General features: G+C 38.7%; 1 protein-coding gene across 1 annotated transcript; it reads left to right on the forward strand.

Annotated features, from left to right (window-relative positions):
• cry3a (cryptochrome circadian regulator 3a) lies at positions 1-25034 on the forward strand. Its single transcript, XM_056252407.1, has 14 exons — positions 1-172; positions 3832-4002; positions 16565-16673; positions 17836-17978; positions 18413-18597; positions 18875-18963; positions 19333-19473; positions 19724-20035; positions 20638-20789; positions 22658-22860; positions 23075-23167; positions 23771-23893; positions 24011-24097; positions 24844-25034. Exons 2-14 carry the CDS (start codon positions 3845-3847, stop codon positions 25008-25010), a joined length of 1962 nt encoding a protein of 653 aa, XP_056108382.1. The 5' UTR covers positions 1-172; positions 3832-3844; the 3' UTR covers positions 25011-25034.
• The last annotated feature ends 2226 nt before the right edge of the window (positions 25035-27260 follow it).

Genomic DNA, 27260 nt, shown 5'->3' on the forward strand with positions numbered 1-27260 from the left:
GCAACAGAGCCAAACAGAGCAGGCGCAGTGCACGAGCGTCGTATGAAGGCAGCTTGACCGTCTGTGAGCCAGACTGAATCGGTGAAAAAGCATATTTTTTTTTAGCTGTGAGACTCTCGCTATGTCGTGAGAAGAGATGGCCCTGTCTTCGGGACTGACATAACGGTCAAAGGTAAAGCTTTCGAGCCGCGTATTTATTTCATTAGGCTTTATTGGCTTGTAAAAAACGCGTTACATAACGTGGGCCGGTGACCTAATTTCCCATGTTTGTTTTCCTATTGAAGTTTTTCCATATGTATTTCTTATATTTGTATACGTTTTTCTCGGAATATCTCGTATTTAGGGAACATTGTGGGGAACCCGAAATGTATAACTTGCATAACTCTTTTAACTACATTGTCCGCGCAGTTTCACCTAAATTACTTAGAAGAATTGACCTAATTTCTACTCCAGTAGCCTATTAGTGTGTCCGTGGAACATTGTCGCGCGCCACTGTAAAATGTTTTTTTTTTTATGTAAACAAAATTATTATATATTTTAGTTCCCTAATATATTTATGTAGTACTACTAAGTACCTTTTTTTCATCAATGGTAATTTGATAAGTATAAAATTATGAAACTCTGACCTACCTTTCTTCGTTCCCACAGAATCATTTTAATGTTAAGGTGTGGGTGCTTTTGGTAGTATATCCAGATTTTCTTCTGCCTGAGGTGTCCTACACATGTTGTACATTTAAAGCTGATAGACAGTTTAAACTACTGGTAGACAATCTTAAATGGGTAACTTAGGTCAGATTTTCAGTAGACTGCCTGCTGCCTGGTAAAATGTCTTTAAATAGATATTAAGGCAAGACAGACACGGGTGAATAATAGAGATAGAAAGATGGATATCGCCATATTAAGCCAGTTGATTAATTCAAGTACATTAAAGACAATTGTTTTATATTGCAAATTTTCTGAAATGTTTTGTTATGTAGGCTACATAATAATTAATTAAATATGCACTAATTTGCTACATTTCCAGAACAGAAATCTGAACTTTGGCTGAAGCCAGGTTCAAAATTATTTTTTTCCCCATTTTGTTGACATAATAGAAAAAAAAAAAAAGGTTTTTTTTTAACCAAATTTCTTTTTGGTAAAATCTTTTCAATCTCTTTTTATCACTCCATAAATCAGGAAATACCGTCAAAAGCCAGAAAAAAAGATCACGATGTTTTTAGGAAAACATTTTATTTTATAAATCAACCAAATGATATATGAATAAAAAAACATCTGTAAACACTTTCAGAATATAGAAGGTTTGGGGCAACTGAAGTGGAGATTTCTGTCTCAGTGCATGAGAAAACAGCCTTTTAAATATGTATTGTAATTGAAATCTACAGATGCAAATAGATAATGTGTAATAAAAGAAACACGTACGTGTTTGTTTTGGGTGTTTTATCCACTAGTCTGAAAGAAGTGTTATGGAACATAGCAAAATATCCCAAAATCTCAAAATTGACCAGTGCTTGAAAAAAACCAATGGTTTTGCCTGTAGTATATCTTGCCTTAAACAAAGATGTAATAGTAGCTGGTATATATTATGCTCTTTTTGTGATAACATGTGATAAACTGCTATTACATGGAAATTAAGTGGTCCTGTATTATACAAATGTAAACCATGTCCTGTATAATTAGCTATTAAAGTATAGTGTATGACAGATTTGAAGCAGGGTTCAAAGATGTCCATGATTGTCAGGCAGGCTTCTATAAATGTCACATCATTAATGAGAGGCAGTATGGCATTGACATATACTGTATGAATAATATTCAGTCCAGAGCAGACGTCACGCATCTTGACGTGACACAGACTGAGGCAAAGCCAAGAATTGAGTGTCACAGAATGACTGCTCAGATGGACAGATTTTATGTCCAGATTTGGAGGTTTCCTCTTCCATGAACGGAAACAGGACAAGAAGAAAAATAAAGGCTCAAATCTATACCAAATGGTCTCTGAGCAAAATTTTAAAATGGCAATCAATTTTTACGGTATCAGAGTAGGTTATCATCATCATCATCATCATCATCATCAAAGCTTTATTAAGGACACACATGGTCCAACCACAAACAGTTACAAAACATAAACAGTAACAGACAACTACAAAAAAAAAAAAAAAAAAAATACAAAACACAATGTTTACATATATACGCCAATGGTTCCACATACGAGAGGAGAACCTGACTGAACTTAGGGCCAGATTCGTCAATGTTGAAATTATGCTGTTTGCAGAATCTAATAACCTACACATACATCTGTACATGAGATTGCGCAAAACAGCAGAACAGGTGGGCACGCCAATTCTGTTATAGGGTGATGTTTTGGAGATTTCCTCAATTTCAGTCTTTTACAACATTTTTCTTGTCTCTGGATCTCACAAAATGCTGTTTCTAATTATGATACCAATAGTAAGATGCGCCAACAATAAGATGTTGAAAAAGGATAAAATTGGGATTGTAGGGTCCCAAATAAAATTATTTATTTTATTTTATACGTTTACATGACAGAAATGTCTTGTATTTTCTCTTTTCACACTGTTCAATGATGGTGTGATTTTCAAAAGAGTTTAATAAATATGTTTTAAAGCAGCGCTAGGTTACTTTTCAACCTTCATAATATATTTCCAAGTCTCTTGTGATGGTACATCGACTTACAATAGGTTGAATGACACGTCTGCCATAGCCTGACGGGGTCTGTAGCGTTTTTAATCGTACTTTTAAACTTCGGGTTTCGGGTAGTAACCGGCGAACAAAGAGAACTACAAAATTCGACTGCTTTACGGCATATACGTCACTTCCACCACCACCCCCACTTCCTTAAAATCGGACGTGCGAGCCAAATGTTATAGTCATGGCCGAAGCAGCACAGAAAAACAAGAAAGCAAAGGTTTTATCGGAGTAAAGCAAAAAGAGAAAAAGAGAAAGTGATCGCGTTAAAGGCAGAACGAGGATCAACATTGGGCCAGCATTTTCTCGCTGGCGTGAGCTGAAGGAGGAGGAAGGGTGCCCGACCGATGCGGACTTGGCAAAAAAAAAAAAAAAAATCAAATGAAAGCCTGTGTCTAAACGGCATGCACAAGTTTGGTAGGGGCTACATTCTTGCAAGTAAATATATAAGATGTACAAAATCATATTTTAGGATACCTAACATGTCTGTGATATTTGTTTATTTGTCTTGCCTCAAGCTATAATGCAAATCGATTTGTAAAATTTACAGATTCATTTATGGTAGCTTGATATTATAATATTGACGATATATGGTTATTATCGACCACTCAAACATTGCATTGAAGTATCATATAGATTCAGTAAAACAGTAACCAATAGACTAGGCTACTATAATGACGCTGGCTTGTAAACGTGATCATCGTGATCATTTGTCGTTAGAAAAAAAAATAAAACCCATGAAATTATATTCATATGACATGCTGAAATATATGCCACTGTACCTGGGATGAAGACATTTCAGACAAGACGCAAGCAGAACACCTGCATGTGACCTCCTCCTACAGTGTTCAGGGCTATCATGGTTGTCAACAATTGCACGTGCATGTAGGATGACAGAGTTTACGACAGTAGTAGAGGTCTAGAGGACAATACTGTTTCCCAACTGTAGGGGGACCCCACCCCGAGAGCAAAAGTTCCCTGGTGTTACTTTAAGGCTATTCATTTTATTGTTATTTTGCTTGAGATTATATGAAAAATCTGCAAATGACATCCTTTCCAATTAATCAACAGCCTCTAGAATGAATGAACCTGTCCTGATTTCATTTTTTTCTTTCTTTTTCGGAACAGCGACTCAGTGAACATGGCCCCAAATTCCATCCACTGGTTCCGGAAGGGACTCCGTCTCCATGACAACCCTGCACTTCAGGAGGCAGTGCGTGGGGCAGACACTGTTCGATGTGTCTACTTCCTGGATCCCTGGTTCGCTGGGTCGTCCAATCTTGGGGTCAACAGGTGGAGGTTAGTGCATTTCTATAAGAAAGCATCTTTTCATCTTATAATCAAGCAAATATCTCAATTATCAGTATCCAAAAAAGAGTAAAAGACACTAAGAATCTGTACCTTAAATTTTTGATAAGTGATAATTGCTGATAATTAACTGATGAACAATCAGCCATTGATATCATATGGAGTGACTTTTTATACATTTTATAGGACAAAAAACATTTCAAACATGCTCAAATGTGTTTGCAATTTACTACAAATACTAGACCTATCTAGGTCTTATTTTTTTACTGCATAGTGTGTGATGTGATATGCAACTTGAAAAGTAGAGTAGCCTTGACATATTTAACAACTGCAAGGAAGCTAGTTGCTAAAGTGAAAGGTTTTTCTTCTGATACATTCACACACAATATGAGTTAAGACAATTTGATGACCACATAAGCAGTCTTTTGTTTATACTGTTGCTGTTTATTCCAACTGTAAAATACGACAGGGCAAAGTCACAACGTTACATGTTAAAAAAAGGTTAAACAAAATATTTGATCACCTTGTTGTAAAATCACTACAATTTGCATAATTTTACTGGCACATTCTGCCTGCTGTGATCATACAGGTGGAGCCATATTATCAGTTGATGCAACTGCATTTTTATAGAAACAGAAATTTTATATTCTCTTATGACCTCAGATTTCCTCCATTTTTTTTAACTGTTGGGTGATGACCCAAAAATTGGATATATGTTGTAGACATCATATTGCATATTGCTGGGTCTGTCCAGTTCTTGGCAATGTTACAAATTTTTATTTAATTGATTTTAAGAACAGTTGTTTTATGTTTGTACCATAAACAATTTTAGTATTATGTTGGTTGACCACTTGATGTCTAATGGAAATTTGGGGTTCTGAAGCAAAACCAGTGATTTACACAATGGTTAAAATTAGGAAACACTCCTTTTGAGTCAGGCACCTGCTGCTTTCACGTAAAGGATTTCAGAATTTTGTTGCAGTCGGATGTGAACGGTCAGATATGCCTATGTGTTTCTATTTTAAACTAGTAAATACCCACACATTAGGTAATCTGACCACATGGCCATGTATGCAGATCGATCCAGTACTATAACAGTAATTCACGAGGAAAGTAGGCCAAGTCGCAGACCAGCAGATGCTTTACTCTCAATCACAGTCTGTCCTCAGAGCCTGTCATTCAGCTCTGCTCACCTACTGAATGGATACAGTGGCCCTCATTTATCATTCTTGCATAGAAACGGGCGTATATGTTGGCGTAAGATTATGCTTACACTCCTCTCACCGCCTGATTTATGAAGCTGTGCGTACCTTTGAAATCCAGGTGTACGCAATACCTGCCCTTGATAAATCCCACGGCTGAAAACGATCGTCATTAGAATAACACGCCCAAGTCTCCGCTTCCCCCACGCCCTCATTTTACGCCATGGACACACGGAAGACGGCAAAGAAGAGAAACTTCTCTGACGTGGAGCCGAAATGACCTATCACAATGCAATATTTTACAGCACGTCTTCTGAATTAGCATTCAATTTCGAATCACGTTACATGTATTGGGGTGTACAATAGTGATGATGATGATGTGATGTGGAGTAGGCCTACCATTCATTCACATTAATAATTGCATGACAATTTGTAATATGCTTCTTATTATTAGTATGATTTGTATTATTAATGACGCTTATTGTTATTTAGAAGAAGAATGTCATTATTATTATTTGTATTATTATTATTATTTAAAAGAAGAAGAATGTATTTTTTATTATTTTGTCAGTCTGAATTATTTGTTGGTCATTGAAAGCCTTTCGTTACCGAACCCAGTCCGTGCGCACCTGCCGGGGATAGGCCTAACCATGAAACGTCAGGGTAAAGCGCACAGGCTCGCAACTGAAGGAATACATATGCTTATAAATCAAATGCTTTGGTAAAGTCACACAAATTAAACATTGAAGTCCATGTTGCACAAAAATAAACACTGAAGTAAATAATTACTATGTTTTTGTTTTTTTGTTTTACAGTGGGTCATAATATATCATATCTTTTAGTTTGTCAGTGCATTTTATGGTGTTAGGAATTGTTTTTCTGCGCATTTCCGCACTAACTCAAAACGTGCGTACATGTACACCACCTCCTGAGCTGGCGTAGGATTTGAGCGTGCCATACGCCAACGTCCATATTGATAAATTTCAAAGTCACCATGGTTTTGGGTGTACGCCAGGTGTACGCTGGAAATTTGGTGTACGCACTTTTGATAAATGAGGGCCAGTGTGATCTGACTGAATGTTAATGAGAGCTAATTCAGCAGATTAAAAGATGAAGCACCTGTGATTAAATCACCTGTTGAGCTCCAAGTTTAGATACTTTAATGCAAGAGAAGAGATCGCAGGTCACAATGTGTGATCTGCTCTAAATTGCCTTTAAAAATAATCGTGTAAGTTAACTGCAGTTAGGATTCTTTGTCTTCACTGCTATTGTGTACACTACTCATTACATCCTCAAGAGGGACGTGTTGCGTGTTGTTTCATGTCAGTGCATCATGTCATAAATGTGCTTGATGTTATGCACTACAAAATTAGCAGTAACTCAGTAAAACACATTGACAGGTAAAAGTAATGTAACTGATTGAGTTAATGATACCTTGGGGCTCAACGTTAAGGATTTTTTCTACTGGCCTGATTCTACTTGGCCCTACCACAATAAAAAATCATTGTTAAAGTTATTGTTTTCATTGTGTTTAACCCATGCAACCTTAATCAATAAGGTTATAACACCAAATTTCAGATACCAGTGAAATTTCACAATTCTCAATTTCAATTTTGATACCACACACCAATTTTGATTCATAAATGACACCATCTTGAATCATAACGACATAATGACGTTACAATGACATTCGTTGGCCAGAGGAGAACTGGCCGCCCAACTGAGCCTGGTTTCTCCCAAGGTTTCTTTCTCCATTCTGTCACCTTATGGAGTTTGGGTTCCTTGCCACTGTTGCCTCTTAGTTGGGGACACTTAAAATTCAACAATATTATTGATCTGATTGTACTGATGCTGTTGTATGAGGACTGAACTGAGCTGGACAATGACATCATTTTTTGCAGAACTGCTTTATAGATTAAATTAACTAATTTACTATTTGAATCAACACTGAACTGACTTCCCCCGAACAACAGCCGTAATGCATAATTTTCCTGTTATCACTGTAAAACGGCTTTGCAACAATCTGTATGATTTAAATCGCTATATAAAAAAGGTTACTTGACCACAGCAAAAAACTACTGGCCTAACTAATATAATATATATTATAATATAATTATATCTCAAATATTACAAAAGACAGTCAGTAATAAAATAAGAAAAACTAGCAATAGCACATCAATAGAACAAACATACAATTGAAATAAACAGTCCTTTTCAGGATTTTCAGGGACAGAAATTTAAGAAAGTAATCAAATGTAAAATAACACTGCATAGTCTTCACTATAAAAGAAATATAGATTAATCTTTATCTATATTTACACATTTATTTCTCAACTGTTTACATTCACTTAAGACAACCTTTTTAACATAATTCTGTGTGAATTTTTCCATTCAAGCGCAAGAAGACGAGAAAGAGAACTCAATACAGTATTTGCATGCTGCATGTTCTTTGGATGTGTTGCGCACACAAAACTTCTTACACAGCGCTGGAGAACCAAATTGAGTTCTAGCTATCTAACTCTATCGTGTCTTCTAGCGCTTAAATATATTTAAATATTCTATAAATCATATTATTTGCAGTGTATAGCTGAAGGTCAATTACATTAATACTACCATTCAAACGTTTGGGATCAGTAAGAAATTGACCAAAAGTGACACGAAATCTTTTATAACATTATAAATGTCTTTACTATTCAAATTAAGGCAGCTCTTTTGAACTTTTAAGAAATTATCCTGAAAAAAGCAGCACATCTGTTTTCATCATTGATAATCAGCACAAAATCAGCATATTAGGATGATTTCTGAAGGATCATGTGACACTAAAGACTGAAGTAATGATGCTGAAATTCTGCTTTGCCAACACAGGAATAAATTACATTTTTAATAAATTAAAATAGAAAACAACTATTTAAAATTGTAATAAAATTTTACAATATTATTGTTTTTACTGTATTTTTGATCAAATAATACAGCCTTTTTGAGTATGAGACTTCTTTCGAAAACATAAAAAAATCGTACCACATTATTTCTTATTATTTCATAATCTACACTTTATTTTAAAAGACAGAACCTTCTATTCTCACGTCTGTTTTCACGTGATCTGAGGAAACGGCAATACAAGGATGTGTTCTTTTCTCAGACTAGGCATTGAGAGGGTTGTTATGGTTGAAAGTCACTGGGCTAATTTTATGCCCTCCAGTGTTGGAGACCATGCGTGCTGCAAATCTAGGCCAGGGCAGTTACATAAGTAATGTTGTGTGACAAGGCAGAGTTCTGGAAAATAGGTTTTCCATCCTCATACTCCCAATAGCTATTAGTTTTTGTGTTCTGTCTCATTCTTTTGTATTTTATAAATGCAGGTGTGTGTGTTTATATGCGTGTTGTGCAGTTGTGTGTCGACTGGTCAGCCTTGTCTGGTCCCTAATCTGGGCTTTGGTTGCAGACTTTGGGCTCAGTCAGGACTCTAGGACCAAATAACAGACATGGGGTCTTGATGCCCAAATCCGATTTTCTGACTATATCTGATTTTTTTGACGACCCGCTTACATCATCTTTTAAAAGTGACCCATATCCGATTTTTGCATTTACACTATACACTGCTGAAACTACCAAATGTAGATGTTCTGACCCGGAAAAGGAAGTAAAACAGCACGAAATACAATGGATGCAGATGTGAATAAAATTATCCAGTGTTTTGCTTTCCACAATATTTTTAAAAGTCATTTAAGCTTTTTATCTTACGGTGGCACTGTAGCCACGAGCGCTTAAAACCGTGCCTCCCCATTGTAACGTTTTCCCACACTCTTTGTTTGGGGTTTTTATATGCTGGGGTGCCAGACAGGATTTCTGTCATTAATTAAAGTTCACTTTAGGGAAACGTACAAAGATCTTGTGCATCTGTCTTGTTCTGTCACAAAACCCGACACTTAATGAGATAAAGATTATACACGCATACTCAATACAATAATACCCATAATAATCACTCTTAAATAGACCACCAACCATTCAATACGACAGGACACATAGAACTGCGTTCAAAGATGTATATTCAGCACAGCAGTGAAAGTGAAAAAACAAAAAACAGTTCATAAATTGTCCATCAGTAATCCCCACAGTAATCCACAGCAAAAATAGTTCACATAGTCAGTAGGAGGAAAAAAAGAATAAAATTCCCCACTCAAAAACAGTCAAAGTTAAGTCAGGTCATGTCATGTCAGCGCTGGCTAAATTGTACTCACGACTCCTTTTCCCCTTAAGAGTCTGGTCCACATTTTCCCTGGCTTCTCAGACGTGAAGATATAGGCTCTAGGCTCCTCATTCGTTAATCCAGTTCATGTTTTGGAATTAGGCTACTCACTCGTTCGGTTTCCTCTGCAGTATCTCAACGACAATCAGCAGGTCACACAACGATGAGGATAATTTCCTGTTAGTAATCCATAACGCGATCTGCTTAGCACGCACGCCGACGATACACACTCTTACCGCGGATAAAACAAATAACAGCCGCGGGAGTCTTCTGAGGAGCTCCGCGAGGTACTCACTGCATCTCGATAGCCGGCGCCATGTTTTTATAAGCGATGCACGTCATCCAGATAACTAGGGGCTGGACTAAAGACAGCGCCATCTTGACTCGACACACAGGTTACAATGACTGTAGTTACATAAAGGTACGATGACTGTAGTTTCATAAATGATGGAGATGTTTTGATTTTTGTAAATAATGAGCTCAATGTTATGTACAGATGAATAATGAGGAAATAAATGTAGAACAATTAAATTACAATTTATTTATTTATTTCCTGATGACATCGTCACACTCCCCCCTCCTTAAGAAAAGCCGGCCATTAGGGTAAGGCGTCAAATCAGATGTCTTCAAATGTCTTTCTCAGTAAATCCAAGAAACTCCTCCTCATCACTGTCCTCCTTAAAGATTTCTAGTAATGGACGATGTTGTGCTTCAAGTTCCTGTGCAGAGGGAAAGCAGGGTTTAAGCCTGGAGACGTGTACCACTCTTAAGTCTTCTCCAGTGTCCTCCAGGACAATTTCATAGTTCAGAGGTCCTAATTTCCGAACTATCCTGTAGGGCCCTTGCCATTTTGGAGCAATTTTTGCTGAAAAAAACTTAACTGCCTTGGAATAAGGGTGAGTGCGCATCCATACTCTGTCCTTCTCCTCAAACACCACTTCTCTACGATTTTTGTCATAGTTACGCTTTTGACGTTGAAGAGCGGAAAGTAGTTTCTTCTCAACGTACTCCTTCATTAGATTTAATTCTGTCAATTTTCCATAGCAAGAATCATCAGGAGACACATTTCGTGGTTGTAAGAGCACATCCATGGGCCCTCTGAGTGAGCGATTGAGATTCAACTCTGCTGGGGTGACTCCTGTGGACTCATGGACAGCAGAATTAAGAGCAAACCTGAACTCTGGTAGGAGCTTGTCCCAATGTTTATGATTGTCACTGACGTAGGAGGCCACCATTGTTTTTAGTGTACGATTCACCCTTTCAGTGAGATTGGTCTGGGGATGGTATGCAGTTGTCATTTTGTGTCCGATGTTCCAATTTTTACAGAGCTCCTGGAACACAGAGGAGACAAACTGTGATCCTCGATCAGACAAGATGTAATCTGGAACTCCCCATCGGGTAAGAATTTCTCTGACAAGTATTTGTGAGACAGTCTCAGCGGTGGCTTTGCGCAGACTAAAAAGCTCAACCCAACGAGAATAATAATCCACAAAAACGATCAGATAAACATTCCCAGATGAGCTCCTGGGGAATGGACCCATCAGATCCACTCCCAGCATTTCCCATGGACGTTGTACAATAGTTTGTTGTAAGGTGCCGGGAAGTCGACGACATTCAGGCTTGTAACGCTGACAAATGGGACAGTTTTGTACAAACTCTTTGACATCTTGGTTTAAGTTAGGCCAGTACACCAAAGCTTGCAATCTTTTGAATGTTTTGAATCTGCCAAGATGACCAGCAAGAGGGTCTTCATGAAGAGACTGGAGTAGTTGATATCGGAGAGCTTTTGGTATGTAAACTTGATACACAATTTTGTGTGGAAACTGGACGACTCTGTAGACTTTATCCTCTAATATGGAAAATTTTGTAGAGGAATTGACAATGATTTCTCCTGATTCTACTATTTGTTCGTACAGATGGTGAATATCTGAATCCGTCTGCTGTACTTTCCAGATGTCATGATCGGTGATTGGCAGATCTTCTGTTTCCTCGGATTTCACCTTTGATCTCAAAGATAGAGCAGTGGAACAACTCAAAAGGCCCGGTTCATTAATGTCCACAGGGGCTCGGGACAAAGCATCAGGAACCGTATTATACTTCCCCTTCCTGTACTCCACTGTGAAGTTGAATTCCTGGAGTCGAAGAGCCCACCGAATTAGACGAGTGTTAGGTTTCTGTGTTTTGAACACCCACATCAAGGAAGAATGATCAGTGACGACCGTGAAGAATTTTCCTTCCAAGTAGTACCTCCATTTTTCAAGGGCCCACACGACTGCCAAACATTCTTGCTCGGTGGTCGTGTAATTTCTTTCTGCCGGATTTAAGGTACGACTGGCAAATGCCAGAACTTCCTCCGTGCCCAGTCCTGTTTGCTGCACAAGGACAGCTCCCAAGCCGACCTCACTTGCATCAGTGTAGATGACAAATGGCAGATTCAGATTAGGATGTCCCAACACAGGTGGAGACACAATGAGCTGTTTTAGAGCTTGAAAAGAAAATTGACATTGCGAAGTCCAAAGGAATTTGGCACCTTTTCTTTTTAAGGCATTCAGGGGTTCGGCCACTTGAGAAAAGTTCGGTACAAACCGATGATACCAACCGGCCATGCCCAAAAATCTCTGGACTTCCTTCATGTTCTTTGGCACAGGAAATTCTTGGACTGCTCTGGTCTTTTCTGGATCGGCCTTAATTCCTGTAGCAGTCACAATGTGGCCAAGAAACTTCAGAGAAGTACGGAAGAAATGTGTTTTCTTCATATTAACAGTCAGGTTTGCGTCTTTGAGTTTATCCAAAACAGCCTGGATGTCCTGGAAGTGCTGTTCCATTGATGAAGAGTAGATAATTATATCGTCTAAATAGACGAAACAGTTCTTACGCTGTAGCTCTCCCAGGACTCTCTCCATCAACCGCTGGAAGGTCGCTGGTGCATTTTTGAGGCCAAAAGCCATGACCTTGAAATTAAATAGCCCCTGACTGCAAATGAAGGCAGTTTTATCTTGACTTTCCTCTTCCATACGAACCTGCCAATATCCACTGTTTAGGTCCAGGGTGGAAAAAACGACAGCACCACTCAAGGACTCAAGGATTTCTTGGATGGTAGGAAGCGGATAGGCATCTGATTGAGAGACTGAATTTACCTTTCGGTAGTCTACACAGAAACGATATCCTCCTGTTTTCTTAGGAATCAATACCACGGGAGAAGACCATGCTGAGGAGGAAGGCTCGATGACATCAGCAGCTAACATCTCATCAATGAGCTGTTTGATAACCTTCTGCTTCGTAGGAGAAACACGATAAGGCTTTTGTCTTATAGGAACATCTTGGGTAACATAAACTCTGTGTGTCAAAACACTTGTTTTACCCAAAACATCTGTGCAGACATCAGAATTCTGGTTGAGTTGTGTCAGAAAACGTTCCTTTCCCCTTTCATCTAGGCAGGTGTTTTGGCATGCTACATGCAGATGGTTTGGTTCTTCCTCTGTTGTACCAGGGGGAAGAGCAGAAAAAAGAGCAAGAGGAGAAGAATTATTCCAGTCATGGAAGTGATCATCATTTTTCAGAAAAGAATATTTTTGATCAGGATGAAACCAATAGACATTGTTCCGGATGTCCATTTGCAGTCCACTGAAGAAAAGATAATCTAAACCCAACACAACAGGAAAGGCAAGCATCTGTGGGGCAAGGACAACCACTGGTAAGGTGACTGTTAATGTTTGCACTGTAATTTGTACTTCACCCCATCCTAATGGTTGCCGAGCTCCTCCATCAGCCAGATAAATGGGACCCTCAATCCAGGATCTGAGCTGTTGAGTATGATAACCCAGGGTTAACCACAGCTTTTCATTTAACAGTGTATATGAAGATCCTGTGTCAACCAAAGCTTGACCTTGCCAAGAGTCAATATTTACAGGAACAATCAACTGCTGTGGTAGAGATGCGGAGAATGGATGAGTAGGTGAGTATACAGACTCCATATGAGTGACAGTGCTAACAGTAGGATGATTATCATGGTTACCTTTAACAGGATGTGAACTTTGCTGACCTTTATAGTTTTTGTTCTTCGCAGGACCGCCCTGAGGACAAGAATTCGGAGCGTGAGGGCCCTTACACCGCCAACAGAAGGGAGATTTAGCAGAGTCCTGTGGTACTGAAGCGATTACTGGGTTATTCAACTGAACCGGAGCAGGGCTGGATACTCTGAGTTTCCAAGGTTTTTTCCGTTGTTCATATTGTAGCTGGTTTTCCTTGTCTTTTTCTAGCTGTTGTCCAAGACGGACTAAACCATCAACAGAGGTAACTCCATTACTTCGAAGTTGACTTGCCATCTGAGGATTGATGTTCTTCAAGATCAGCTTAATAACGTCATCCTCTTCAATTTGTGGCTTCCAGCGTTTGCAGAGAGCTCGGTACATATAAGCAAAATCTCTTATGCTCTCACCCTCCTGCTGTACACGTGTTCTTACTCTCTCTGCCAACTCATCCTCATAGTCTTCTGACAAGAACGCAGAAAGAAACTTAGATTCAAACTCCTGCCAAGTGTTTGTCTCAAGTCGAGCAACATCCCACCAGTCTCTAGCTGTTCCATGGAGCACATTCCTGAGTGTTGCTATTAATTCTTCATCAGAAAGAGGGTGGAGTGCCATGAAATCATAACATTTCTCCAAAAAGATCAAAGGATCATCACAGTCTTCTAGTCGACCAAAGCATGGGAACTGGATTTTCACAGGCTGTTTCACAGACATCGGTTTTCCATCCTCATACTCCCAATAGCTATTAGTTTTTGTGTTCTGTCTCATTCTTTTGTATTTTATAAATGCAGGTGTGTGTGTTTATATGCGTGTTGTGCAGTTGTGTGTCGACTGGTCAGCCTTGTCTGGTCCCTAATCTGGGCTTTGGTTGCAGACTTTGGGCTCAGTCAGGACTCTAGGACCAAATAACAGACATGGGGTCTTGATGCCCAAATCCGATTTTCTGACTATATCTGATTTTTTTGACGACCCGCTTACATCATCTTTTAAAAGTGACCCATATCCGATTTTTGCATTTACACTATACACTGCTGAAACTACCAAATGTAGATGTTCTGACCCGGAAAAGGAAGTAAAACAGCACGAAATACAATGGATGCAGATGTGAATAAAATTATCCAGTGTTTTGCTTTCCACAATATTTTTAAAAGTCATTTAAGCTTTTTATCTTACGGTGGCACTGTAGCCACGAGCGCTTAAAACCGTGCCTCCCCATATCTCGTGAAATGTCTTCAAACACGGATTTATTTCTGTAACAACCCTGCATTTTTGCCTGCACTGTCTCTTCGCCCCAAACACTCAAAAGACATGAAATTTTTTATTCACTTTTTTAATGACGTACGACTCGCATTTACTGGGCAATATCCGATTTGTCTGCTTACATGGCAGACGCAAATGCACGTATCCGATTCATATCCGATTTATTACCACATATGAGTGAGGCCTGAATCCGATCTGAGAAAATCGGAATCCATGCAGTTTTTTCCTGCTTACACGTTCATGGGTCATATCCGATCTGTGCCACATGAGAGGAAAAAATCGGATTTGGGTCACTTGAACCATGCAGTGTAAATGGGGCCTAATATATTATAAAAAAAAGTTTGTTCTAACCTGCCGTGTGACAGTGGGTCTGTTAGACTATCTGCTCTAGACACCTGTTTTTTTTTTCATCTCAGGAACATTGCAAAGATTAGATCTATGGTTTCAAAAAAAAGAGATGGAGATGCTCGTTCATGCTTTTATTTCTTCAAGATTGGACTGTTGCAATGTGCTGTACACTTGTTTAAATAAATCTTCTATAGATCGACTGCAAGTTGTACAAAATGCAGTGGCTAGGCTTTTGACTAGGACCAGCAGGAGGTCACACATTACTCCTGTGCTGAAGGCCCTTCATTGGCTTCCTGTTGGTTTTAGAGTACATTTTAAAATTTTGGTTATTACTTTGAGAGCCTTGCATGGTCAAGCACCCTCTTACGTCCAGGATCTATTACAAATGCATACTCCATATCGGTCTCTGAGGTCTTCAGGCCAAGATCTTTTAACTGTTCCCAGAACACGCCTTAGGACAAGAGGTGACCGTGCTTTTTGTGTTGTGGCTCCTAAGCTCTGAAACTAAGAGTTCTGTGGAATCTTTTAAAAAACACTTAAAGACTCATCTTTTTGGACAAGCTTTTAACTAACAATATGATTTGTTTGTTATTGAATTTTTATGGAAATTGATGGTAGTACAGTTATGGAGTTGTACCAGGTTTGTACTTGTACAGTTGTTGTTTTATTTTACTGTTTATTTTTATTACTGTGCAGCACTTTGTGACCCTTCCTTGTCTGTGAAAGGTGGTATACAAATAAACTTTACTTACTCACTCTTCACACATATTTAATATTTAAAATTGTACACTGTAATTGAGTGGGGCATGGATACCAACTGTAGGCTTGAATAAAAAAAAAAAAGTCAAAAGTACAAGTGCATTATTTAGTTGCTAAGCACTTAATCATCTGTTTGCTGATTTATTCATTGTCTCTCTTTAAAGACTCTAGTACTTATGTCCCGGTAAGGCAGATGTGTATAGCAGTTAAGCTCCTAACGTTTTAAACAGGTCATGAATGAACAGATTTGTGAATGGAAACTTAGAGTATCTGTATGTTTGAGGGACAGCTTGCAGAACAGGTAAATCCTCAGGGATTTGCTGTAGATCAATAGTTCTCAAACTTTTCAGGCCAAGTCCCTGGTCAAGTCAAAACAGGACATGTCAGTACCATCTATTCACTACAGTGTTCACTATATTTTGGAATTTGAATCAATATAGCCAATCTTAAAGTGTCATACATTATATAAAAACATATACTTATTGATATATATTTGACTCATATTAGAATCATTCCATTGGAGGCGGATCTGCTTTTATGGTGGAAAAAATATGCAAAAATACCTATACAGGAATTTACATTAGTAAAGCATAAAAAAAACTGTCTAATAAATTGTGGATGGCAATAGTTCCTATAGCAGTAATGTTTAGGGGGTTTTAAAATATAATTCTGTAAGTCAGTCATGTTAAATTTTGAATTTTTCCTGACAGATTTCTCCTGCAGTGCCTGGATGATCTTGATTCCAATCTAAGAAAACTCAATTCCCGCCTTTTTGTCATCCGAGGACAACCAGCCAATGTTTTTCCACGCCTTTTCAAGGTGAAATTCTTCAGTTGAAAATACAGTCCTTGAATTAAAGGGATACTTCACCTCTGGAAAGATGAATATGTATTTAAAATGGGTCATTTATGTAGAAGAAATGTGAAATTATTTTTGAATTTGGAGCTTTCTAGACTGAGAAAAGCCAGAAAATGTATTTTTGGCTTATGTGGATGAAAGACAACAACTCCCAGAATGCACTTGCTTCGCTGCCCTAGGAGGCCACGCCTACCGGTAACAGAGCGCAGTAGTTAAACAACAAGTCTAGGCTACTAATGAGTCTCCGTGATGAGTCTGCCCGAAAATGTGTTTCGAGATCGCCCAAAATGTCCAGGATTCGGCTTTTGCGTTCTACAGTTGCCATTCATTATGTTTACTGTGGCGAGCAGGACGAGACTGAGGGCCGCGGGAGAACGGCGCAAGGCCGGTGGCGTGATTACAGATGAGCGACACCTGTGAGACGCACCGGTCTCGTATCTCTCACGGAGGAGCGGGAATTTTCTTAGCAATGTTATCAACCGATCACTTGTTTAGCGTTCATGTAAACACTACATTCAGATTCACCAATCGGAATGAATTCAGTTAGATTGAAACAAAAGGTGTGCATGTAAACAATGAATGGTGACTGCAGAAAGCAAAAGCTGAATCCCGGACATCGACGGCCGGACATGTCCGGGAAAAAGAGGATGGTAACCCCTACTACTCAGCTTTCTCCACAGAACAAGAGCCTGCTAGCTTAGCTTCCAAAAAAAAGATGGCTGACACTACGTGTACATTCGGTGAGTGAGATCCCACCCTCTATGGGCGGGTTGAGAATATGCGGGACAGCCCCTACTACTGACTGTAGTCTTTAGCCTCTGGCCAAAAAATCCTCCGATGACACAAAATGCCGATTTTTGTGTCATCGGAGGATTTTTTCCAGACAAAAAAATACATAAATCTCTTGTCTCAGAAGGATATGAGGGTGGAAAGCATGGTAATTCGAAAATACTACAGGTTTTCTACTAATACAAAGCTTAATGCTAAATCCTGAAGTATCCCTTTAAGTGTCACACAAGAACTTGCAGTATTTCTTTCTGAAAGTCACACATTACAATTTAGTTCAATCCACTGCCCTGATTTTTTTGAATAACTATCCAGTGTTTGTAATCTGTTTTTGCAGGAGTGGAAAATATCCAGGTTGACCTTTGAGTATGACTCCGAGCCATTTGGGAAGGAGAGGGATGCAGCTATTAAAAAGCTTGCGATGGAAGCTGGAGTTGAAGTCATTGTCAAGACCTCACACACCCTTTACAACCTCGATAAGTAAGAGTTATTTTCCTTAAATCTGAAATGATTTTTGATATTTACATTCTCCTATACCTGCTTAATGTACATTTATAAGTAAGCCATTTGTAGGTTAATTTTGCCCAAAAAGTGTTACACTGTGGCATCCCACTAGCCCAACAGTAACTTTTGTTCAACCAAATGGCACTTGGGGAGAGTTCAGGAAGCATGTTTGATATTTACTTGTTTGTTTGTTTTTATTTTTTTATTCTCTAAGCAAATTTTTGCTGATGCTAATGTCACAGAAACAACACACTTCAGCTTTAATGATCTTTACCCATTTAAAATCTAACATCACTTCTGTTGGACCATTAGTTTTGCTATATATTCTTTTACATTTGATTTATTTAGCTATATTCTTTTTCATTTTTATATTTTATTTTTTAATTAGTTTACCATCTCCATTATTTCAGGATCATTGAGCTAAATGGTGGTCAGCCTCCCCTCACGTACAAACGTTTCCAGACTCTGATCAGCCGAATAGACCCACCGGAGATGCCAGTGGAAACCCTCTCCAACACCATTATGGGCAGCTGCGTCACACCTGTCTCTGATGACCATGGGGACAAATATGGTGTGCCCTCCCTGGAAGAACTAGGTGAGCTAAATGAGATAAAGAGCTTTATCTGTCAGGTTTCAGGTGAATTTTAGTTAAGTCAGTTTGGAATGTTAATTAAAATGAATTTTAAAATAAAGATTCCCAGTATATTAGAAACAATTTTAAAATTAAATACACTTGACCTAAATGATACAATCACTGTGTCCATTTCCTGTGATCTAACGCATATTCACGAGTTTCATAAACTGCAACACGGGAACCCATCAGGTTATGCAAGATTAGTATTGGTTCTTTAACCTACATTATCTTGATTCAGGATTTGACATTGAGGGACTACCTTCTGCTGTCTGGCCAGGAGGTGAAACAGAGGCATTAACAAGGATTGAAAGGCATCTGGAGCGAAAGGTGTGATCACATATAGATGTACAGCAGGGGACTCAAACTCTTATTACCTGGGGCCATATGCCAGGTGGTGTTTAACAGCTAAAACAAATACAACAGAAGGTGGTTTTACAACAATGAATTTTCACTATAAATGCCTGGTTTTACAGTTATTGATGGACCTTTTCAGATACATTAGGCCAATGTTAAGCTTTAACAGAACTATGGGAAAACAGGCTGAAAGTGAATTATTATTATTTTTTTTGCTTTTAACTTCAGATATATTTAAAGAAGCACAAAAAGATAGTTCACCCAAAAATGTATATTGTCATTTGCTCACCCTCATGTCTTTCTAAGACTTTACATTTTCCCTCCTTACTCATGTTTTTCCAGGCTTGGGTTGCAAATTTTGAAAGACCCAGAATGAATGCCAACTCTTTGTTGGCCAGTCCGACTGGCCTGAGTCCCTACCTCCGTTTCGGCTGCCTATCCTGCCGCCTCTTCTATTTTAATCTCACAGACCTTTACAGGAAGGTACAGACATGATTCTACACTAACTATCTGTGTATAAACCTAGTGTGCTCACATTATTTCACTTTTTAATACAGGTGAATTGATTAGGGGTGGGCGGTAATGCTATACATCTTATATAGTAATGTCGGTTTTATTTTCTTCTGAAAATTCAGCTTAAAATGCTTTATATGTTAGTTAACCATGTGGTAATATACTGTTTGCATAAGTATAAATGAATATAAATATCTATGTGTGAAATTTCTCCTTTCAGGTAAAGAAAACCAGCACTCCTCCACTCTCCCTCTACGGTCAGCTGCTGTGGAGGGAATTTTTCTACACTGCTGCCACCACCAACCCACGATTTGATAAGATGGAAGGCAACCCGATCTGTGTGCGCATCCCCTGGGACAAGAACCCAGAGGCTTTGGCCAAGTGGGCTGAAGCTAAGACAGGTTTTCCCTGGATCGATGCTATCATGACCCAGTTGCGGCAGGAAGGCTGGATCCACCACCTGGCTCGTCATGCTGTCGCTTGTTTTCTCACTCGTGGAGACCTGTGGATCAGTTGGGAAGAGGGCATGAAGGTGCTAAATATATAGCTTCCTTTTAGGGTGGGGTCCATTGCTCATGGATGATCATATTGTGAGTCTGTGACATCTAAAATATTAAAACTCGTGTTATAGAGCAGGGTTCAGCAAACTAATGCACATATTAGAAATTTCAAATTGCATGGCAAAAACCCTCTTGCAGCATGTTTTATTAAATGAATAGGTCCATTTACATGTGCAACCTATTGCAGTGAGAGAAGACTAGTTTCAACCATACCTTTTTCAATACAAGTTGATCCGTTCCGCTCTTTCAGTGGGCTGCTCTGCATGGGTCAGTTGAATAACACAGTCCCTCTTGTGCTCATGGCGGTGATGCAGTATGGTCTGCTTTTTTTTCTCAGTACAATACTTTGAATACATGAGAAGGATGCTTAATGAGGATGAGATCTAATTATTGAAATTTAAAAATGGCACTTTTCATGTCAGAAAGGTTGAAATGAAAAGCCATGAAAAAAAAAAAAAGACTGACTAACCCCAAACTTTTTAACGGTAGGGCAGTAGGTCTCATTTTAATGGGTTATATGTTAATTTCAACCATCACTGATCGGTTGCAGAGTAATGGTAGTTATGATTGACAGGTGTTTGAGGAGCTTCTTTTGGATGCTGACTGGAGCGTGAACGCAGGCAGCTGGATGTGGCTCTCCTGTAGCTCTTTCTTTCAACAGTTCTTTCATTGCTACTGTCCAGTGAGTTTCGGCAGACGCACCGACCCTAACGGCGATTTCATTAGGTTGGTAACATTCCCAAACATGCACACTAATCCCAGGCTGAATTACCTGCTTTCACCAAAGGGCCCTTGTTTAAAATCTAAAATGCATAAAAGTTAACCACATGGAAGGACAGATTAATAAAATGAGGAAACATTTAAAGTAACTCCATTAGAGGAATGTATATGCATATACACAACTTTTATTGTACTATAGGGCAGCATTTGTCTTTATAGTTTATCTGACTGAGATGCACAAAAGTATCATTTGAGGTCTAGAATTGTATAAGTACCTTCCTATATGAATTAGTCAGGAAAGCAAGCCTGTCCCATGTAGTCTCTTTTTGTTTGAACTTTTCTACCTAAGGCCTTCTAGTTCCAGAAGTTGGTATTCCAGGATTTTGGACTTTCCCAACACATTATCCTCTTTATAGGCCACATCAAGGAACAGATGTTTGCTTGTAAACATTTGTTACCACATTTTGTAGCTCATATGCATTTTAACCAAAAGGTTGTATGTTTTTGTGTTTCTTGTGTCTAGTTGCTTTGCGGATTGGGTGAAAAGTTCAGCTTTCCCTTTCCCCTTTGTGAATTGTGGTTGATTGCTTTTAAGACGAAAGCCCTTCTCAGCCAAAGCATTTGGAAACCTGTTAGCTGTGAATGTGGTTGGAAGCTTGATGCTTTATCAGCGGGAAATGCAGTAGCCTGCTCTTTTGCTCGGTAGCATCTTGTTTCATCAAAGGGTATTTTAACTGCTTGGTAGGAAAATATTCAAAGCCTGGTCTGTTTGCATGACAGACCAGGCCGCAATGCATTTCCCTGAGAGCATGGAAAGCATTTCCACAATGCATTTCCTGAGAGCATGATGGGAGGTGAAGCCCAAAGCCAGAGCAAACGACTTCAGTCTAGCTCTGGAGAACTTCTCCTTATCAGACTCTTTTTGAAATGTTTAGCATTCCTCTAAGCGTTGAATGTTGCCCTGCTTCTGCAAGAGAACAAGAGTCCTCGCCTTCAGCGCACCACCGTTCCAGCGAAGTCGCTCACGGTCCATAGGTCGTCCTGCAATTTCTCAAATGTGCTTCTGTAGATGTAACGTGTTTCTGGTCATTTGCTTGTTCAGGCAGGATGTGACTGTTCCTGGCAAAAGGGTTCTGATCTCTTGGCAAAACGAGGGGGCCACCCAGCAGTAGAGGACAGTATACTGCATTTCTTCTTTGGCAGCTAGCAGGTTTCTCTGCTTTGGCTCGGGATCGCTGTCGTCTCAAAAATGATCATGCGAGGGGCAGGGAGCGAACTGAACCTCTCACTCAGCCCTGAGTTTCGATTTTTTTTAAGCGGGTGGGATGGGGTTGTGGGAGGGTGCTGTGTCATTAGATCTGGAGGTATTGGGAGGGTCTGGTCACTGCCTCTTTCTAATGCGTGTTGTAGTAGGAATCTCCGTAATAGGCGGGACCTGTTGCCCTGTTTAAACTGCGTCCGTCTGTCTGCAAGCAGTGCCTCCTGCAGCCCTCTGTCCCCATGATGTGGTAAGGTGGAGCACCTTAGGTAGGTGGCCTTTTCTGTCCCTGGGACCTGGAGGAGTGATGCAAGACCTGATTTTAGTAGAGCCTTACTGAATTTTTCAGTTCTTTTCCCTTTTTGTTGTTGTTATGGTGTTGACCGTTTCATTAGTAGTATGAATTGGCACATATCCATAAATTCACAAACTCAGTTAAATGTGACTTACCATTTTGAGATTCTTGTAAATTAATCACTAACACGCTGCATTCTTGGTGCTTGTTGTAATCGGAGAAACCGTGTTCTTGTTGTACCCACATGGGTACCCAATAACCATCTCGCGTAACCTTTCTCATGTTTATGATGAGACTGGTTTAATCTCTTTGTTCTTTCAGACGATATTTACCCATTCTCCGAGGTTTCCCTGCCAAATATATCTACGACCCATGGAATGCCCCAGACTTAGTGCAGGCCGCTGCCAAGTGCATCATCGGCGTCCACTACCCCAAACCAATGGTAAACCACGCTGAAGCGAGCCGCCTCAATATCGAGAGGATGAAGCAGATCTACCAACAACTTTCACGCTACAGAGGACTTGGCAAGAATTTCTTTCTTGTAACAAATAGCTAGCTTACATGCAATCACGTTTATCCCTGAAAAGAAGCCTTGTGCAATTATGACTTCAGAAATGGCTGCATGAAACAGCTGTATGTGGAAATAGAGTAAACGTGTTTGAAGTGCTAGCAAATGTATTGGTGCATTATAGCAGTGGAGGATAATTCTACTTTCTATGTTTTTCTATGTTTTTCCAGGACTTCTGGCCTCCGTACCATCCACACACAACGGAAATGGGAATGGGATGGCGTACTACCCAGGGGAACAGCAGTCCGGGACCAATACACCAGGTGAAAGTCATTGTTTTTCCCCACTTAATTTGAGATTACAAAGTAGTAACAACTTCTACTTCTTGCAGCCTATGAGTAGTTATTTTTTCTTTAAAAGTCTGAGAAATACTCACAGATAACAAAGGATAACATAACTTTATGGCTAACTTAAAAGAAATAATTTTTTTATACCAAGGTTTTTATCATGAATAATTGATTAATAAAATAAAATAATTTATATACTTTTTTATACAGTATGATATATTATTAAAATGTGCACATGACACAAAGAATAAAAAACAAGATATTGTGGCCACAAATGAATTTGTTTCCACAACTTAATTTGTCATTTTTGGCCACGTTGTACTAATTCATTCCCTCGTTTTAGTTTTGTTAAAATTGTGGCCTAATTACTATATACTTATGTACTAACGAATTGACCTAAAACGAAGGAATTTAATTAAACGTGCTCCCCACACGTGGTATGCAGAAAAAAAAACTATATATATCATGGCCATAAATTAAGAATCTATTTCCACGTTATCTTTGGGTTTTTTCCCCTGCATGTCATGTGCTGAGCACCATACTTATGTGGTGTAAATTGACTTTCTGACATCTCAATAGCACCAACTGTATCGGGCAGTTCTGTTGCCAGTGCTAACAGGAGTGGAAGTATTCTGCTGAACTTTGTCAGTGAAGAACACAAGGGACCAAGTGGAATTCCGCAACAAAAACAGCAGCAATTAGGTTTCACCTTGTACACTAATATAATACACTACTTGGTTTATAGTTGCAAAATATTATTTGCAAAACATTGTAAAATAAATTTTTTCATGCTGTCCTTTTCTCTTGCTTGTTTCCAAGGATACCACCACATGCCCGACACGGGGCACAACAGTCGACTTTACCAATGTAATGTCTCGCATGACATGGCAGGCCCCCAACATTCAGGTAATGGTCATGTATGTTATACGAGTATGATACAGTAAAAACAAAACGGTTAAAAAACATTTTTTTTTAAGGAAGTCGCTTTAAGGAAAGGTTTTTAATGTATGCTTGTTTTTATGCATTTTCAATATTCTGTGTGGTGTTCAGCAGTACATTTACATTTAATGCTTTTATCCAAAACGACTTGAATGAGAACAATAGAAGCAATCAAATCAACAATAAGGCAACAATATGCAAGTACTGTGACAACTTCCAGTTAGTCTAGCACAGTACACATAGCAAGTTTTTATATATATATATATATATATATATATATATATATATATATATATATATATATATATATATATATATATATATATATATATATATATATATATATATATATATATATATATATATATAATACAAATAGAATAGAATAATAAGTAGTAGTATGAACGGGTCATGTGTTGATGAAAAAGACACGTCTTTAGAAGTGGGGGGTTAGGCAGGTCGTTCCACCAGCAGTCCAGGTAAAGGTCCGTGAAAGTGATTTTGTGTCTCTTTGGGATGGCACCACTATGCGCCGTTCACTTGCAGAACGCAAGCTTCTGGAGGGCATGTAGGTCTGGAGTAATGAGGTTAGGTATTGGGGTGCAGAGCCAGTGGTTGTTCTGTAAGCAAACATCAGTGCCTTGAATTTGATGCGAGCGACTGTTGGCAACCTGTGCAAATTGATTTAGAGGTGTGACGTGCGCTCTCTGCAGGACACCTGCTGCACACAGGAGGAAGCGTGACAGGGAAGAGGGAGAGGGAGTCGGAACGAGATCTTGAAGGTGAAGATGACACCCTCTCCATCTCTCACAAGTTACAACGGAAAATTGCAGAAGTCACTTCGGGAACCAGTCAAGTATGGAAAAATGAACTCAGTTAAATCCTTGCTGTACTGTATAAATATCTATAAAAGAAATCACACAATGCATTTGTGATGGATATGTTTCTGTTCTCTTTCCAGAAGAGTTAAATGGACATATCATTGTACTGAGCAGAACCGATTCAAACGAAGCAGTCTGAATGGGACTGACTTTCTCCATTTGAGTTTAGATCTGTTTTCACTTAAACAACTGTTTCACACTGGACGCGCAAGCAGTGCGGAGGCAGCGCAGAAGCTGTGCGTATGCAGAGCGGGACTCGGGAGCAGCACGCGCCTGATGTGCTTTCACACTAGCTGTGTTTGTCGCGCGCAAGCTGAACCGCGGCTTGGAAATACAGATGAGTATCATCCATTCTGTCACCTTTTCCGGTGTTTTCCTCCGACCCTTGTCTGCCCTGTGCTTTGATTTATGATAAGCAGCATACTCTGCTGCGATGCGACCGTGTTCCCCTCTGCCCCACACACATACGCATGTAACATGCTGTATATAGGTAGTTTACATGATAAAAGTAATCTTAATATTAAGATGTACCTCTAGTTTTAATTAATTAAACAGGCCTTTGAAGTTTGGGCAAAAGCTCCTGGCAGTGATGTGTTTTTGAGTATTTATTTTGAATTTTTTTTTCACAGCGCTGAATGTTTTATGGTGATTGTGAAACACGAAACGCATCACTTACATGATTTTATGATAAAATGTGTTATTTTTCATGTTAATCAGGTCAATTTTGATCAAGAACAATGCATTTTGGCTTTAATTCAGCGCGAATGGCGCAGCAAAAATAGACTCAGCGCTGAAACGATCGCGACACCGCCTCTTCTGCTCTGCTCCTGTGACACGCTGCCGTGCCGCTTCTGCGTGCGGTGTGAATGCTCTAATCTGTTAACATGGCCGCCGGAAAAAAATATGCGCTGCTTACACTCTGTTTACGAGTGCGGTGTGAAACTGGCCTTAAACTTTGGGAAAAATCAATTTGACATTTATTTTTACTTCTTCTTTTTCCCCCATTGTTTCCCTAATACCTAAACCCTTTACTCTTTTGGTCATCTTTGTGATTTGTTTCATCATTGCACAGGTAAGGGTTTTGTTTACTGTCAAGTGAACCTTACCAAGTGGGATAAATGTATCAGATTTGATCAAGCAGAATAAATCTGAGCTTCATTGTACCCTCATCGCAGCTAGGATTTTTAAAGTATTTCTGGAGTCTGGTTGGCTACAGCACCAGCCATCGGTTGGAAAAATAAACAATCATCACAAAACACGTTTGTACCTATTTCTCTGACATTTTCTCATTGTACAGTTTCACTGATTCTCAATCGAGTGGTGTATGTGCCACTTTTTGTAAACAGAAATTTATACAGGCATATTTTTTTATTGGTGTTTCATTCTTTGCCAGTTTAATGTATTAGTGTTTCAATTTACTCAGAAAATCCACATATATATATATATATATATATATATATATATATATATATATATATATATATATATATATATATATATATATATATATATATATATATATATATATATATATATATATATATATATATATATATATATATATATATATATATATATATATATATATTAAATACCAGCAGAGCTGATGTTTTAAAATAGGGTTTAAAGATTTCTAGATTTTAAAACCATTTCCATGAATTGCTGACACAGACAGCTGACCTTCACGGTCAGGCCTTAAACACTGATAAACAAAAAAGCTAATTTAAACTCTGGCAAAGCCAGGAAATGACTCTGGAAAAGAACATTTCATTGATCACTGCATGTGTGAAGCAAACATTTATGGATCTTTATGAAGGTAATGTATTAAAAAAGGAATGAAGACACCCTGTTGTATCTATACCCTTAAAATCTCTTAGCATGTTTTACATGCAATGTTTTTTTTAAATTGTATAAATCCAAAATATTTTAAATGTATCTGTTTGTGCCTATTCAGGTAAACCAAAACAATCTAGAAGCATCATCTGACAGTATTGATTATAACATGACATTTTTACATTGACTGACATTCCAAAAAATAAGCAAAACACTTAATTGACAATCACTTTTTTTGTTTTGTTTTTCATTGTGATATTGGTTTTGCTGCTGTCTTTTTTTTAGTATAACGCTCTCCTCTTCTGTAACTTAAAAAAATGAGAGTAATTAACATCTGATTGAAATTCTAATCACACTGGCCTTTCTTCTGGGAAGGTAACCAGTTAGGATTATGAAAATGTTTTACCTCTGTCTAA

The sequence above is a fragment of the Rhinichthys klamathensis genome, unplaced genomic scaffold, assembly GCF_029890125.1.
Source record: "Rhinichthys klamathensis goyatoka isolate OS25496 unplaced genomic scaffold, OSU_Roscu_1.1 h1tg000094l_1, whole genome shotgun sequence".
NCBI lineage: Eukaryota > Metazoa > Chordata > Actinopteri > Cypriniformes > Leuciscidae > Rhinichthys > Rhinichthys klamathensis.

What these genes read in the sequence shown, in the direction of transcription:
- cry3a (XM_056252407.1), top strand. Translation starts at nt 3,845, where the DNA reads ATGGCCCCAAATTCCATCCACTGGTTCCGGAAGGGACTCCGTCTCCAT. An exon ending in GTTGGGAAGAGGGCATGAAG is followed by an intron (nt 20,036 to 20,637) that starts GTGCTAAATATA and finishes TATGATTGACAG; the next exon opens with GTGTTTGAGGAGCTTCTTTT. An exon ending in CCTAACGGCGATTTCATTAG is followed by an intron (nt 20,790 to 22,657) that starts GTTGGTAACATT and finishes TTGTTCTTTCAG; the next exon opens with ACGATATTTACCCATTCTCC.